This window comes from Podarcis erhardii, assembly GCF_964252035.2.
Source record: "Podarcis erhardii genome assembly, chromosome: 14".
Taxonomy (NCBI): Eukaryota; Metazoa; Chordata; class Lepidosauria; order Squamata; family Lacertidae; genus Podarcis; species Podarcis erhardii.
Genome location: NC_138503.1, coordinates 24,657,786 through 24,672,255, shown reverse-complemented (window position 1 = coordinate 24,672,255; position 14,470 = coordinate 24,657,786). Strand labels below are relative to the sequence as shown.

The 14,470-nt window shown below is 42.8% G+C and overlaps 1 protein-coding gene and 1 long non-coding RNA gene across 7 annotated transcripts in view; both read left to right on the top strand.

Moving 5' to 3' along the window:
* LOC309328923 overlaps positions 1–14,470 on the top strand; it is a 317,695-nt gene that overhangs the window by 289,404 nt on the left and 13,821 nt on the right. The gene's annotated exons all lie outside the window — the stretch shown is intronic.
* Positions 1–14,470, top strand: part of MCTP2 (multiple C2 and transmembrane domain containing 2) — a 119,137-nt gene that overhangs the window by 94,092 nt on the left and 10,575 nt on the right. For all 6 annotated transcript variants that reach the window (XM_081838845.1, XM_081838844.1, XM_081838847.1 and 3 more), the window contains 2 exons: positions 1,569–1,691; positions 9,109–9,150. In XM_081838845.1, the coding sequence (XP_081694971.1) occupies positions 1,569–1,691; positions 9,109–9,150 (165 nt within the window). The remainder of the gene's footprint in view (positions 1–1,568; positions 1,692–9,108; positions 9,151–14,470) is intronic.

Here is a 14,470-nt window from a genome sequence, read left to right as displayed (position 1 = left end):
CAAACTCATGGCTATCAATTGGTCCTAGCCATGGCGGAGGCTAGTAATGCTTCTGCAAAGCAGTTGCTAGAAACCACAGAGGAGGGAGAGGGCTCTTGGGTCCTGCTTGTGGGCTTCCCATGGGCATCACTGCAAGAATAGGATGCTAGAGTAGATGTGGCATGGGCCTGATCCAAGCAGGTTCTTCTTATGCTCTTGGCCCTGAACGAGTAATGCAGAGAGATCTGCATTGGCTCCCAGTACGTTTCTGAGCACAATTCAAAGTGTTGGTGCTGACCTTTAAAGCCTCGGTCCTGTATACCTGAAGGAGCATCTCCACCCCCATTGTTCAGCCTGGACACTGAGATCCAGCGCCGAGGGCCTTCTGACAGTTCCCTCATTGCGAGAAGTGAGGTTACAGGGAACCAGACAGAGGGCCTTCTCGGTAGTGGCACCCGCCCTGTGGACCGCCCTCCCATCAGATGTCAAGGAAATAAGCAGCTCTCCTATTTTTAAAAGACAGCCCTGTTTAGGGAAGTTTTTAGTATTTAATGCTGCATTATTTTTAACACTCGATTAGGAGCTGCCTAGAGTGGCTGGGGAAACTCAGCCAGATGGGTGGGGTATAAATAAATTATTATTATTATTATAACAGCATGACTCATGTCTAACAAAAACAACCAGATAGGAGACATCCTTTGTCATGAACACTTCTCCCCAAGGTATAAGAGCTCAAGAGGAGTCAGGAAGCAGGCAACAAGAGAGAGGCTCTCATTCTTCCCAGACAGCTATGAACGGAAGTTTATCAACTCCCCTTGCTTTGAGAATGACAGGAATGCAGAGAGTGTGCTAGAGAACAACCAACTCTCTCAAGACAGGCAGTGTCAGAAGGCGAGAGGGAAAGCACTTCCACACCGTAAGGGGAGTTAATTCATCCAAGGAGCAGACATATGGGAAAGGTCTTAGAAAACAAAGCTGGAAACAGAAAGGGCATAGGGTCCGGATATTCTGCCATAACCGGAATCACTCCCCAGAAGGGTCAACCAATTCATAAGTCATGGACATACAGATAGGTGTCCGAGGCTGAGTGTTTGTATTGCAATAAATCTTTAAGCTAATTACAACTTGAGTGCTGTGTTATCAAGATGGCGGCCTGGCTCCTGACATCCTTTTTGTACTGTGGTTCTGCAGGTGACAGGCATTTCTTCTATCCAGTTTCAATGAATGTTCCATCCCCCCCTTCTTTTTTCTCTCTCTCTTGTTTTTTCCAGCTTTCATCAAGGTCTCTCTTTTCTTGTTTGTTTACATAATTGTACATCCCTACAATGAAAATAAAATCAAAAGTAGAAGGTAACGCTAACAATTCTAACGGATGACATGGTGCACTTGGAACATGGAAACATCCAAGGTGATTATCTTCCCATGAATGCAAAAGTGGGAGAGATCAGAGGTTAGCGGAGCTTCAAGGATGCACATAGGAATGAAGAGTCTGAAGCTTTGTTCTTCACACCTCCCTTTTCTTCCTTCCCCTCTTTTCTTTTCATCAAATGATGTAAATAGCCCCTTCTGTCTTCCTTTGTTTCATTTAGGTATTCGTTGTCACGGTTTGGCATTTTGATTTGTACATGGTGCCCTTGGCTTTACTGCTCCTTTTTGCTTACAACTTCTCCCTCATCTCTCCAGAGAAAGTGTCCAGTGCACAAGACCCCCAGGTAAGTTAAGTTGTGCTTAATATTTCAGGTTCTGGTTGTAATTTAGTATGGAACAGTGGTGTGTGTTGCATTTATGCATTGTCATATAGGTGAATCCAGGGATGGGGAGCTTGTGACCCTCCAGATGTTAATAGACTACAACTCCCATGATCTTTGACTACTGGTCATGATAGCTGGGGCTGATTTGAGTTGTACTTCCTTGGGTCCCCTGGTGTCGATGGACTACAGTTCCTATCATCCCTGACACCATCAGCTTGCTGGGGCTGATGTGTGTTGGGATTCCAACAGCACCTGGAAGACCAAAGAGTCCTCACTTCTAGTTTACCTTGATTAAGGCTTAACCCCTTGGTCTTTACTAGGGTTGGAGGAGGAATTTGAATTAGTACACATTTAAAGCCAAATCTTTCAAATGTGCAATACGCACACCCAAACACAACTATCCTTCAAAATTCACACTTAGTTGAATTTTGCAGTGCAGTTTTCCAGCCAACAATGTCTACAAAAACACACAGGTTAGAGGAAAGGGTGCGTGAAAATGAAGATAGCAGTGTAGATAGCACTAAGAAATGCATTATACAGTCATACCTCTTGTTACATTTGCTTCAGGTTGAATCTTTTCAGGTTGCGTCCCGGAAGTAACGGAATGGGTTACTTCCGGGTTTTGCCGCTTGCACATGCACAGACACTCACAATGATGTCACACGCATGCGCAGATGCAGTGACCCGCGACCCGTGCACATGCAGACGTGGGTTGTGTTCTGCTCATGATGCGAACGGGGCTCCGGAATGGATCCCATTCACATCCAGAGGTACCACTGTATTATATTGCAGAAAAAACAAATTGCTGTAAAATGTGAAGAGCAGAATTTAGGATTAGAAAAATCAGAAACCCAGGAAAACTGGAATTCATAGGGCCTTCCACCCCTAGCATTCACACACATAGCTTGAATCAAAACCAAAGTTTCTCTGAATTGTTTCCCTGCATTCATTGCTTAGGGTGCCATACTTCAAAAAGTAAAAACCAGGACACCCTGAAAGTTGTTGAGCTTTTTTCATTTCCAATTCAAATAACTTTCTTGTACTAGCCGTTGGCCATGAAAAATCTGAATCAAATATACATAGGGGTGTTAAGAAGTAAAAGGGGTGTCACACCACAAATAATGGTCTCTGTTTAGATCCCTGTGTCTCCCTTACAGTTCACTGCTGTATTGTCTAAGGTGTTCTTTCTTAGCTTTTTGGCCGCCAAAGCAAAAAGAGTGACTTTAAAGTTGTTGAGTGTTTTTTACACAAACGCCAAACAAGTGCTTTTTCTATTGATCCAGGACAAAACACTGGACGTATGGCAGCCCTATCATTTCTTGTTGTGCCAAGTTTCTTTATAACAGCCCTATGGGTTATTTTCAGCTAGGTCCAACTATGTTTGTACCCTTAGAAATGTGTGGACCTAACTTAGCCATGTCCTCTAATTTCAGTACATCTCCTTTGAGTAGGGCTATTGTTGAATACGGCCCTATATGCGTTTCCTTAAAAGCAAACCCCACAGGCAGCACATAGCTTGTTCGGACAAGTCTTCAGTACAAATTCAATCTATCAATTTAGGATAGTTGTTGGAGGTGTTACGAGACAGGCCTATGTTGAGCACACTCTGCCCCATAATGCATCTGTTCACTGCCTTTATTTCATTTAAAAGTGTTTCTAAACCACTTATTTATTTATTTTTGAAATCTCTAAGTCGTGGACACTATATAAAATAGCAAAACAATATCCATTAAAACCAAAATGCAACCTGAAACCATAAAACAACAACAAAATAAGTCAAAACAAGAGATATGGGGGATTTGCAGATTTTTTTGCAATGCAGCTGTATCCCACCTGGAACCTGTCGGATGTTTTGGACTTACAACTTCCATGGGTTAGATGAGACTGGGAAGGACTCAACTGGGGCTGATAAAGAGTTACAGTCCAAAATAGATCTGGAGGGCGCCAGGAATGTTGGAAAAGGTGGCATAATGCCTCAAAAGCCTGCCAGTCCCATTTGATCCAATATGACTGTGAGATAAGAGAGATGGATATGGTACACCACAGAAAATCTATCATAGTAACTTCATCCATCTTGAACACAATTGCTTGTGCCCAGCTGTGTTAACATTGCTATAGTCATTATATACAAAACCACAACAGATATTCTTAAAACGAGCTGCTTTTGTCATCAGTTTGAATCAAACTAAGATTAATTCGGGTCAGCTTTTAAACTTTGCTTGAGGGTTTTGCCTTCTCTTCTTTCACCTTCAGTTGAAGTAACTTTGCTTGGTACTCTTGCCCTTTTGAAGCGGGCCAAATCCTTTTACACGAGAGCCTTAAGGTGGCGAAATGAGGCGAGGGGGCTCTGAAGAGGAATTCTTTCCTGCACATTAAAAAACAAAGTTCAGAAAGTCTGTGGAGTTAGAAAGGAACAGGATGCTTCTTCATAACGTGCAGGGCTGTTTTTAAACCTGTCAAAATGCAACTCTCTGTGATTCGCCTTGTGAAACTTCAAAGAGAGCAAATCTTATGAGCAACTTTATGTTACTTTCAATATGGATAGGACCTTGGGGGAAGCAATATTCAGTTTCGTGTATTGGTTAGTTGGATTGTGAGACCCAGGTCCCAAATCCTCACTCATTTATAAATCCATGCTGATCTTTGGGCTATTGATTGTCACTCAGCCTAACCTACCTCACAGGGTTGCTGTGTGGGTTAAATGAGGAGGAGGTAGATCATGTATGCCATGTTGAGAACAACAATAGCAACAATTATAAAAGCACTGTGGTTATTAATTAAGTTGTATTCAAGCATCTTCCTGCCATTTTTTTTTTTTTAACTTTTCTGGTTCTGTTCAGAGTCTGCTCTCCACCCCACCCCCCACTGCCACTTGAGAGAAAAGAGTTGCAGATTGGGGCAAATGGCATTTTCAGTTAGCTGGCCATTTCAGGCATATCAAATACGAAGACGAATGGTTAGAGGCCAAGTAATCAGAGTGAAGTCCTAATCCCTACAGATGGAGCTGTAAAAACATTTAACATGGCTTTTATTACATCTGGAAAATTGAAGTTTTACTCTCTAGGTGGAATTTGGGACAAACAAGTCATTATCGAATGCAAAGGGGATAGGTTTGTATTGGGATTTTATGGGGGATAAAATGGTATAGTGAAATCCAGCAAACCTGATGATGGCTGAGGACACAGAGTTAAAAACAACCCCTCTCCATCACTCATTCTCTGATGACACGTTGCTGTCCCACTGAAATCCCAAGGATTCTGTCCACAGATGCTAAGCGGGTGATGGATGTTGCGATTTGCCATTTGTCTTGTTGAGCACACTATTTTTCTTTACAGCCTCTGTTCCCCATCACATACTATTTTCAAAAGTTCATTTTAGGAGGGTTCATAGGAACCTTCTTATGCCATTGAAAGCATGTGTGAGGGGCTGGAACAGGGGTTCACACTGACTAGCCATGCCCACTTTCAGGGACTGTGTGAAAGGGACCTACATGAGGCGAAATCCCAATTAGCCTAGGCTGATTCCCTCTCACATACGGGAGGCCTTGCGCATGTAAGATTTACATTTACACTGTGTACCGTTCTGGTCACCTTACTTCAAAAAGGATATTGTAGAGCTGGAACAGGCTTGGAAAAGGGCAGATGATCCAGGGAAAGGAGCAACTTCCCTGTGAAGAAATGCTATGAGATTTGGGGCTTTCTAGTTTAGAGAAATGGCAAGTAAGAAGTGACACGATAGAAGTGTGCAAAATTATGTACGGCGTGGTAAGAGTGGATAGAGAAAAGCTTTTCTCCCTCTCTTATAACAATAGAATTCATGGACATCCAATGAAACTGAACTTTGGGGGAATTCAAGGCAGATACACCAAAAAAGTATTTATTTGCACTGTGCATAGTTAAATTATGGAATTTGCTTCCACAACAGCCAGTGACCTGGATGGCTTTAAAAGAGGATTTGACAAATTCATGGAAGATGGGATTCATGGATAGGGAAAGGTATTTTCCCCTTGTGATACTTGAACTTAAGGCCATCCAATGAGCAGCATTTTGGAAGATTCAGGACAGACAAAAGAAAGTGCATTGTTAAACTGTGGAATTTGCTCCCACAATTGGCAGCCTTGGCCACCAGCCTAAATGGATTTAATGGGAAATTAGACAGATTTATAAGAGATAAGGCTATCAATAGCTACTAGCCAAGATGGCTATGTTCTACCTCCACTTTCAGTATGATCATGAGTGCCACTTGCTGGGGAGCACAACTGTGGAGAGTCCTGTTGTACTCAGATTCTGCTTTCAAGGCTTCCCATGGGCATCTGGTTGGCCACTGTGAGAAGAGGATGCTGGACTTGATGGTCCATTGGCCTGTTCCAGGAGGGCTATTCCTGTGTACACTTGTATGCACCTAGGGGCATTTCATACTCCCTCCAAACCTGCAGGCAGCTGTGTGCATTGTCAGTGCACTGATACATCCATAACATGACCCCATGACTTCCTTTTGATTCCAGATGTCACCATTTCCAACCCCTCACCAGCTTCTCCACAAGAATATCTTGAGGGGCTTTGTTCAAAGCCTTGCTCAAAGTAAGATACATTGCATACACAGCATTCCCCTGATCCACCAAGCTTTGAACCCTTATCAAAATAAGGGTCTGGCATGACTTGCTTTTCAGAAACCCATGCAGGCTCTTAGTAATCATGACATCCCTTTTTAACTGATCACACACAACTCTTTAATTTTCTGTTTCTGGACCTTTCCTGCTATTAGCATCAAGCTGACCAGCTGGAAGTTGCCTGTGTCCTCTTTCTCCCACTTTTTGAAGATGGGGACAACATTTGCCCACCTCCAGTCCATAGAATTCCCTAATAATTCTCTTAAGATTATAGACAGAAGCTCTACAATTGCATCTGCAAGTTCCTTTAGTACCCTTGGTTGCAGTTCATCAGGCACTGGATATTTGAATCCATTCAAAGTAGCCAGCTGTTCCTTTACCACCTCTTTTTTCTCTCTTTTGGGCTGGAACTCCCTCTCTGCATCATTTATTTTATTATCACCCGGTTGGGCACTATTTTTTCTTTTGGAGGAAGGCAGAGAGAAAGTAGGTATTGAGCATTTTTACTTGCTTTCCATCACCCAATATTCTCCATCTTCTCCACACAAAGAACACAATATTTTTGTTCTTTCTCTTGCTTTGAACATAGCCAAGAAACAAACAACATTTATTATTATTTTTAACCTCTCTTGTAAGTCTGAGCTCATTCTGAGCTTTAGCCTACCAGACCTTCTCCCTGCAAGTGTCGGCTGCTCGTTTATACTCTTCCTTCATGAGATACCTCTTCTTCCATTTCTTATACATGCCCTTCTTAACTCTAAGCTAATCCGTAAGCTCATTGTGCAACCACACCAGTTTCTTTAGATGCACCCCACTTTTCTGTCTTGTTGGAATTGTTTGAGATTGTGCCTTCTGTATCTCACCTTTAAGAAACCCCCATCTACCATGGACTCCCTTCTCTTTGAGTATTTCTGACTGTGGAATCTAACCTAGCTTTTTGATGTCCGCTTTCTAGAAGTCCAAAGTGGATGTCTGACTACACTTGGCTTTCCTTTTCCTCTGTATAATGAATACCAAAGGGATGTGGTCGCTTCCTCTCAAGGTCCCCACTACTTCCACCTTATTGACCAGTTCTTCCCTGTTGGTGAGGATCAGGTCCAAGATCATCAATCTCATTGTTGCATCTTCCACCTTCTGGAAAATGGAACGCAAGTTGAATCTTTTCAAGAGCTTAGTCCTGTGCCCCGAAAATGGATTTTATTTTATTTTATTTACCAACTCAACTTTTAATTCTGCACTTCAACATTTCCTCCATTCCACTTATTGTATTTAAAAATAAATAAATAAATCTGCCTATTCAAAAGAAATGTTCCTGCTGACCTGGAGAATCTTTTTTTTATGTGTTGCTAGCAAAGAACCTGTGTTGAAATGCCTGTTACCCCTACACTTCAATCATAACCTTTCCCCCACCGCCTCCTCCCATTTTTCTTAGCAAGTGGAGTGATAATGCTGTATAGAATTTTGTATCTGATTCTTAAGATTGATTATGTGTGTGCTAATGTATTTTCTGCCCCCTAATGTTTCGGTAATGGCCCTAAAGGGAGCGAACAGCCATTGAAACAAGCAATGAGAATAGAATAAACTGAGTGTAGAAGAATTCTCAGCCTTGACATTCCAACTGGTTCATTTGTCAGAGGAAGAACAAAGCTGCTTACCGAGAGTAGAACTTGGCAATGGATTAAAATAGCATTAAAAAAAAAAACAAGAATTGAGCCTTCTTGCCTTTAGAACGGTTCGGCTTGCATCTGCTGCTGATAGCTTTGTTCCAACATAAAATTGTGTCATGGTTGAGAGTTATTTCTGTTACCGTTTTCTGAACATGGACCAAAGGATGGGAAGAGTCCTTGAGGATTAAAAAGCAATTGTTTTAAAATGTCATAATCCAAGGTCTTAATTATTAATTTTTTTAAAAGGAAGTTGTGACTCTGGAATTACCCTATGTTGTGTGGAGAAGGAAATCAAATGAATTGATGATTACCAGCCATTTTTGATTAGCCATTATTGATGGACCATTATAAAGACATTGAGCTTTATCTAAATGGGGTTTACTCAGAGCAGAGCTACTGAAAGTAATAAACCCAAGTTAATTGATTTCAAGGGTCAACTCGGAGCAGGTCTGACATTGGATACAACACTTCACACTAATAGCAAGCCTAGTTGAGCGAATGCCGACAGCAGTGTTAAGGAGCCTGTGATCCTCCAAATGTGTTGGACTCTCCAACTTCCATCAGACTCAGCCAGGCTGGCTAGTAATCACGGAGGATGGGAATTGTAACTAAGCAACATCTAGAGGGCTACTTGTTACCTAGTCTGGACCTATAGCACTAGAGGCAAAATGCAACTGGTGATGATCATGGCTACTAGCCATGATGGCTCTGCTCTGCTTCTATGGTTGGCAACAGTAATGCTTCTGAATGCCATTTGCTGGAAACCACATGGTGCTCTGGCCCTGCTTGAGGGTTTCCCACAGGCCTCTGGGTGGCCACTGTGAGAACAGGATGCTGGATTAGATGAGCTATTGGCCTGATCCAGCGGCCTCTTCTCATGTTCTCAGTTGCCCAGGAACAAACATCAGGAAAGGGCTAGTTGCCTTTATATATTGTTTATGGGATCCCATAGACATCCAGTTTGACCACAGTGGAATGATAGACTTGATTCACCTTTGGGCTGATCCAGCAGGGTTCCCCTTAAATGTTTAAATAAATAGAATGATATTAATATGCTAAGCAATTTGGAATTTGGATTAATTTTCTGTTTTGTTTTTTTAAGGACTGCATTGATGTAGAGGAGGATGAAGATGACGACGACAAGGTAAGATGCAATATAGAGCAGATTGGATAAAAGCAAGTGTCCCATGTGTTCATTGCTGAGTCCATTCAGGGCACTTCCAAGTTGTCATTATTTTCAGTTGAGATTCGTTCACAACATGGCAAAGGAAAGCAGCAGGGAAATGCATGAAAAAGTGTGGGGTGATGCTTGATGCAACATCGTTTGATTTCCCCACATGCAAACCACAATGAATGCTCACTAAACAGCCCATGTTGTCTAATCTTTCCACTGACATAAAACACACATACACAGAGAGGCAGCCATGTTGGTCTATTGGGACAGTGGTGAATCTGTAAAGAGATGGTGAAACAATATTTTGATTCCCGGGCTGGGGAACTGGATCAGACTAGCCAGCCAGATCCCAACATCCCCTAACCTTCACAAACCACCTTGACAGGGGGGCTGGCCCTACCCTATCTTCTTAAAGTAGCATTCACACCATTGCTACATGTATGAATGGCATCATTTCAGCCCTAGAATCTTTGCTGGCCATTTAGATTTCCAAGGATGGTGCTTTAGAAGAGTACTGGTGAGGTCCAAGCATACTGCTTGTTGCACAGAAACATTGGGATAATTATTACATTTTAGTATTGTGTCACCGAAACACACAAAAGTAAACTTTCTAAAATACATCCCACCCCCCAATGAAATAACTCCTAAAACTTGGAAAAGCTGTTGGCTGGGATCTGACACAGAAGGTCATGGTTTCTATCAAACGTGTGCGTGTTTTATCAAAAGTATACAGAGAAAAGAGGGGGAGAGGGAGCTTTCTGGGATTCTGTTGCATGTCAGACATAACAGACCTCGCTTCTGGGAATTGTAACACACCCTCAGAGACTAACTGTTTACGACTTAGAAACACATAGACACTTAGTTCAAAAACAGAAGAGCAGATTAACTCCCTTCCATCTGAATGATCAATCTTTAAAAATGGAAGGGCTGAGCTTCCAGCTCCCCCTTTTCCAACAGAGGAGACAGCAGCAGAAGATAACAGTGGTTCATTCCCAGGGCACTTTTCCTTTCTTGAATGCTCGCTCCATAGCATTGCCATTTTAAATGTATATTTCAACTTCTTACGTAAAATTGTAAGAGCTCTGAAACTCTGATTCTACAACAAGGGCTCTACTTCTACAACAAGGACTGCATAAACACAGAGGGTCTTTAAAAAAAAAATTATATATAACATGGATACTTCTTATGAATCCATACACATTATCCAAATTTCCAGCTTTAATGTCCTAGGGACAGTACAAAAAATGTTTTCTATCTGACACAGACAGTTGTTGCCCAGGAAGAATGTTGTTTGAGCTGTACTGTTCAGGATAGTAAAGGTAAAGGTAAAGGGGCCCCTAACCATTAGGTCCAATCGTGGCCGACTCTGGGGTTGCAGTGCTCATCTCGCTTCATTGGCCAAGGGAGCCGACGTACAGCTTCCGGGTCATGTGGCCAGCATGACTAAGCCACTTCTGGCAAACCAGAGCAGTGCACGGAAATGCTGTTTACCTTCCCACCGGAGCGGTACCTATTTATCTACTTGCACTTCGACGTGCTTTCGAACTGCTAGGTTGGCAGGAGCAGGGACCGAGCAACAGGAGCTCACCCCGTTGTGGGGATTCAAACTGCTGACCTTCTGATTGGCAAGTCCTAGGCTCTGTGGTTTAACCCACAGTGCCACCCACATTCAGGATAGACGTATCTGCAAAGATAATTTGGAGAATGTATCCTTAAGACCAGTTTCGTAACAAACGGCTACCATATTGCATAAAATTTATCTGGTTTTTCTGTTCCTTTTTCACTTTTGAGTTGTGAATTATTTTCTCAGCCATGGCTGAACACCAAATATTTTTACACTGTAACTCCAAGGGTAGTCCTTGTAAGGCCTTCCAGGTATGAGCCATAGCTTGTTGAGTGACCATGCAGTCTTAACATGTCCCTGCATCATTCAATATCCGTGTAGGAGCCAAGTGTTCATGAGCTCTATTGCTTTGTGTTTGCTCTGTGTTTGTTCAGTGAGAGAGAATGGTTGATTTTTCAGCTTTCTCATGTGAGTCCTAGACTCCGGTCTTGAGTCAGACACAGCTGTGGAAAAGCCTGCCAAGGAAGCTTAGAATAAGGCTCAAGGGAACTGAGCTGGTCCTGAAGTATCGACTCACATAGCATAGCTCAAAGAAGGCCCTGATCCTTGGGTCTGGAAGAGCATCTCTGAGTTCGACTGACTAAGCACTAGCTCCTGCAGCAACATATAATCTCTGTAAACTGAAGATGAGGCAGAATATATTTTGGGTAACCTTCCCCATTTGGCCCAGAGTATTTGACCACATCCACATCATACATTTAAAGCACTATGCTACTGCTGTAAAGAATCACGGGCTTCTCCCCAAAGAATCCTGGGAAGTGTAGTTTCTTGAGGGTGTTGAAAGTTGTTAGGAGACCCAAATTCCCCTCTTAGATTGACAGTTTGCCTAGATCCCTGGAAAGGGGAACTGATTGTTAAACCACTCTGGGAATTCTCACTCTAGAAGGGGAAAGGCACAACCCCAACCCACTTGAGCCTCTGTTTCTACCTACCATTGGTGTGAGGCTCTTGGAAAACATTCGGGGGGGGGGGGAGGAGGTAACCCTTGGTTTCCAACCCCTGCACTAGACCATCTGTATCAGGGTGCCACCAATGCTTTGAGGTCTGTGGGCGTATTTGGAATTTTGAGAGTGCTATAGCACACCATCCCCTCTTGTAAGGTGAAATTTATACCCATTGGTATGCCCATTTTTGCCTGCACCCACCACTAGTGTGTGCTCCCCCACCAAAGGTTGCCCACCAAAGGTTGCCAAGCAATGGCAGTCCGACCTATGGCTTGTTTTAGACATTTCCATTGATGAACTTATTTCATCTATCCCTATGTGTGGGGGATATTTAGAATCCTGTACTAAAGCTGAACAATAGGAATCCTAGGGCAGCTTACAGTGAAAATGTTAGAAAACTATAAAGCAAATATATTATAATTAATGAAACTATAAAGAAACATATTACATACCGCATACCAATTAAACAATCTAAACATTTTCATGTTGGCTGGGGAAGTTTATTTGTAAGGTAAAGGGACCCCTGACCATTAGGTCCAGTCGTGACTGACTCTGGGGTTGTGGCGCTCATCTCGCTTTATTGGCCGAGGGAGCCGGCATACAGCTTCTGGGTCATGTGGCCAGCATGACTAAGCCGCTTCTGGCGAACCAGAGCAGCGCACGGATACGCCGTTTACCTTCCCACTGGAGCGATACCTATTTATCTACTTGCACTTTGAGGTGCTTTCAAACTGCTAGGTTGGCAGGAGTAGGGACCGAGCAACGGGAGCTCACCCTGTTGCGGGGATTCGAACCTCCAACCTTCTGATCGGCAAGTCCTAGGCTCTGTGGTTTAACCCACAGTGCCACCCGCACATTAAAAACCTGATTGCATTGATCAGTTTTCAACCTGTCATCTAATTTGCTTGAGCTTCATCCAAACTTCCTGGGGATATGGGCAAGGGAATGCCAACCCACAGTCCAGCTCCGCTTACGAAACCAGAATAACTTCTTAGCTTTGACTTCCCAAAAGGGGATAGGAGTGCCCCTCAGCTGGAGGACAGTGCTGAGTTTTCGTCCATCCTATATAAAACAGCAAATTGCATTTTAGTGTCATTTCTGATTTTCCCGATCTTAAATTTGCCTTTCTTCAGGAGACTCGAGCACAAAACCACCTGATACTGTAAAATCAGCTCCAGAAGCTTTTGAATCTAAATTCAAAAGGCATTGGGTTGTAGACCCACTGGTATTGAAGGACATAACTCCCTTAGCCCACTAATTTCATTGGGTCTATTCTGAGTAAAATTTAGCTGGATACAACCTATACTTTTCTTGGTGGGTGTGGCCAATTTAGCCTTGCATTGCTGATGGTTGTCTTGATCTTTCATCTATATCAAGTGGAATTTTCTTTAATTGAGACTTGAGAAACTGTGTTTATGATGTCACCGAGATACACCCTGTATTGAATGATCCCTGGCTGTAGCATAACTTTTTCTTTACCAAAATAACAACTACCAAATATTGAAATCTATTAAAACTACCATTGTGCCCTACGCTCCAACTTGAGTTGTTTGGAAGCTACTCTCAGTATGGCTGTCCAGCCATAGGCCCAATTAACCCTCTCACCAAAGTCTTTGATCCATCCTGTTTTCCTGGTGGAGCCTGCACAGATAACCCCAATTTTCTCTGCTTCCTGTTCTCCAGGGGGCTAGCTCTGCAGAGGCTCATTTTATTTATGAAATATATTTTTAGACAGCTTTGCAGGCAATGTGCATAACCCTGTCTCTAGGGTCAGAGGTGCTGAAAGTGGGACACACTGTTGCACAATGTCACAAAACCTTGGCCTCTTGGAGTGAACACCCAGCGTGTTCATTGTAAGCCATTGGGTGATGGGTGCTTGACAAACGTTAGATGTTGAACATTTTGGCCTTCCTTGGGCAAGAGCTACACATCTTATTCATTTTCCAAGTTCAAGCTGAGGTGAATTACTCAGACACAAAAGCCTTTAAATTCCGACTCTGTTCAACTTTCCTCCACCCCTCTCTTAGTTCTTTTTCTCTGACATGCTTAATCTTTGCCAAGACCCTCTTTTGTAGTTTTGCTTAAGCAATTAATGGAGAAGCAAGGTCTTTTCTTAGCTCAGAATATGCAGGGAAGATTTTAAGCAACACACTGATCATGTAATTAATTCTCAGTTGTAAATTCGTTTTGATGGTTTTAATGCTTTCCCAGAGGAAGAGGGCTGCTTTTATTCTACACCGAGTAGCACAGCCGGGTGAGAAACAGTTGAAGTAAGAAAGGGGCTGTGAAGAAAAAGGGGTCTCCCTCTGCTTAGTTCAGGATGAGAAGGAAAGGTTGAGAGGACAGATTTGTCATACAGGCAGGGAATTTTCGCCTTAATTTTAAACAAAGGCTTCTGAGCTCAGGGTATCAAGTCACTGATGCCCATCTGTGTGTGTTTCTTCAGTGAGCCAGTTAAAAATTGGCTTAAGAGGACCACGTTGCCAAAGAAGTCACAATCAAAATAATAATATTCACCAAAAGTGGAATGCAGAACAACTGGAGTGAAATGGATTGTTCAATACAATGCAGCCTCGAGACTCTTACCAAAATGCACGTTGTGTGAAGCTGCCCTGGTATCTAGTCCAGAAGCTTCAACTAGTGCAGAACGCAGTAGACAGACTGCTCAAAGGGGCAGGTTACTGACAATGGGCTACTCCACTGTTGACACAGCTGCACTGTT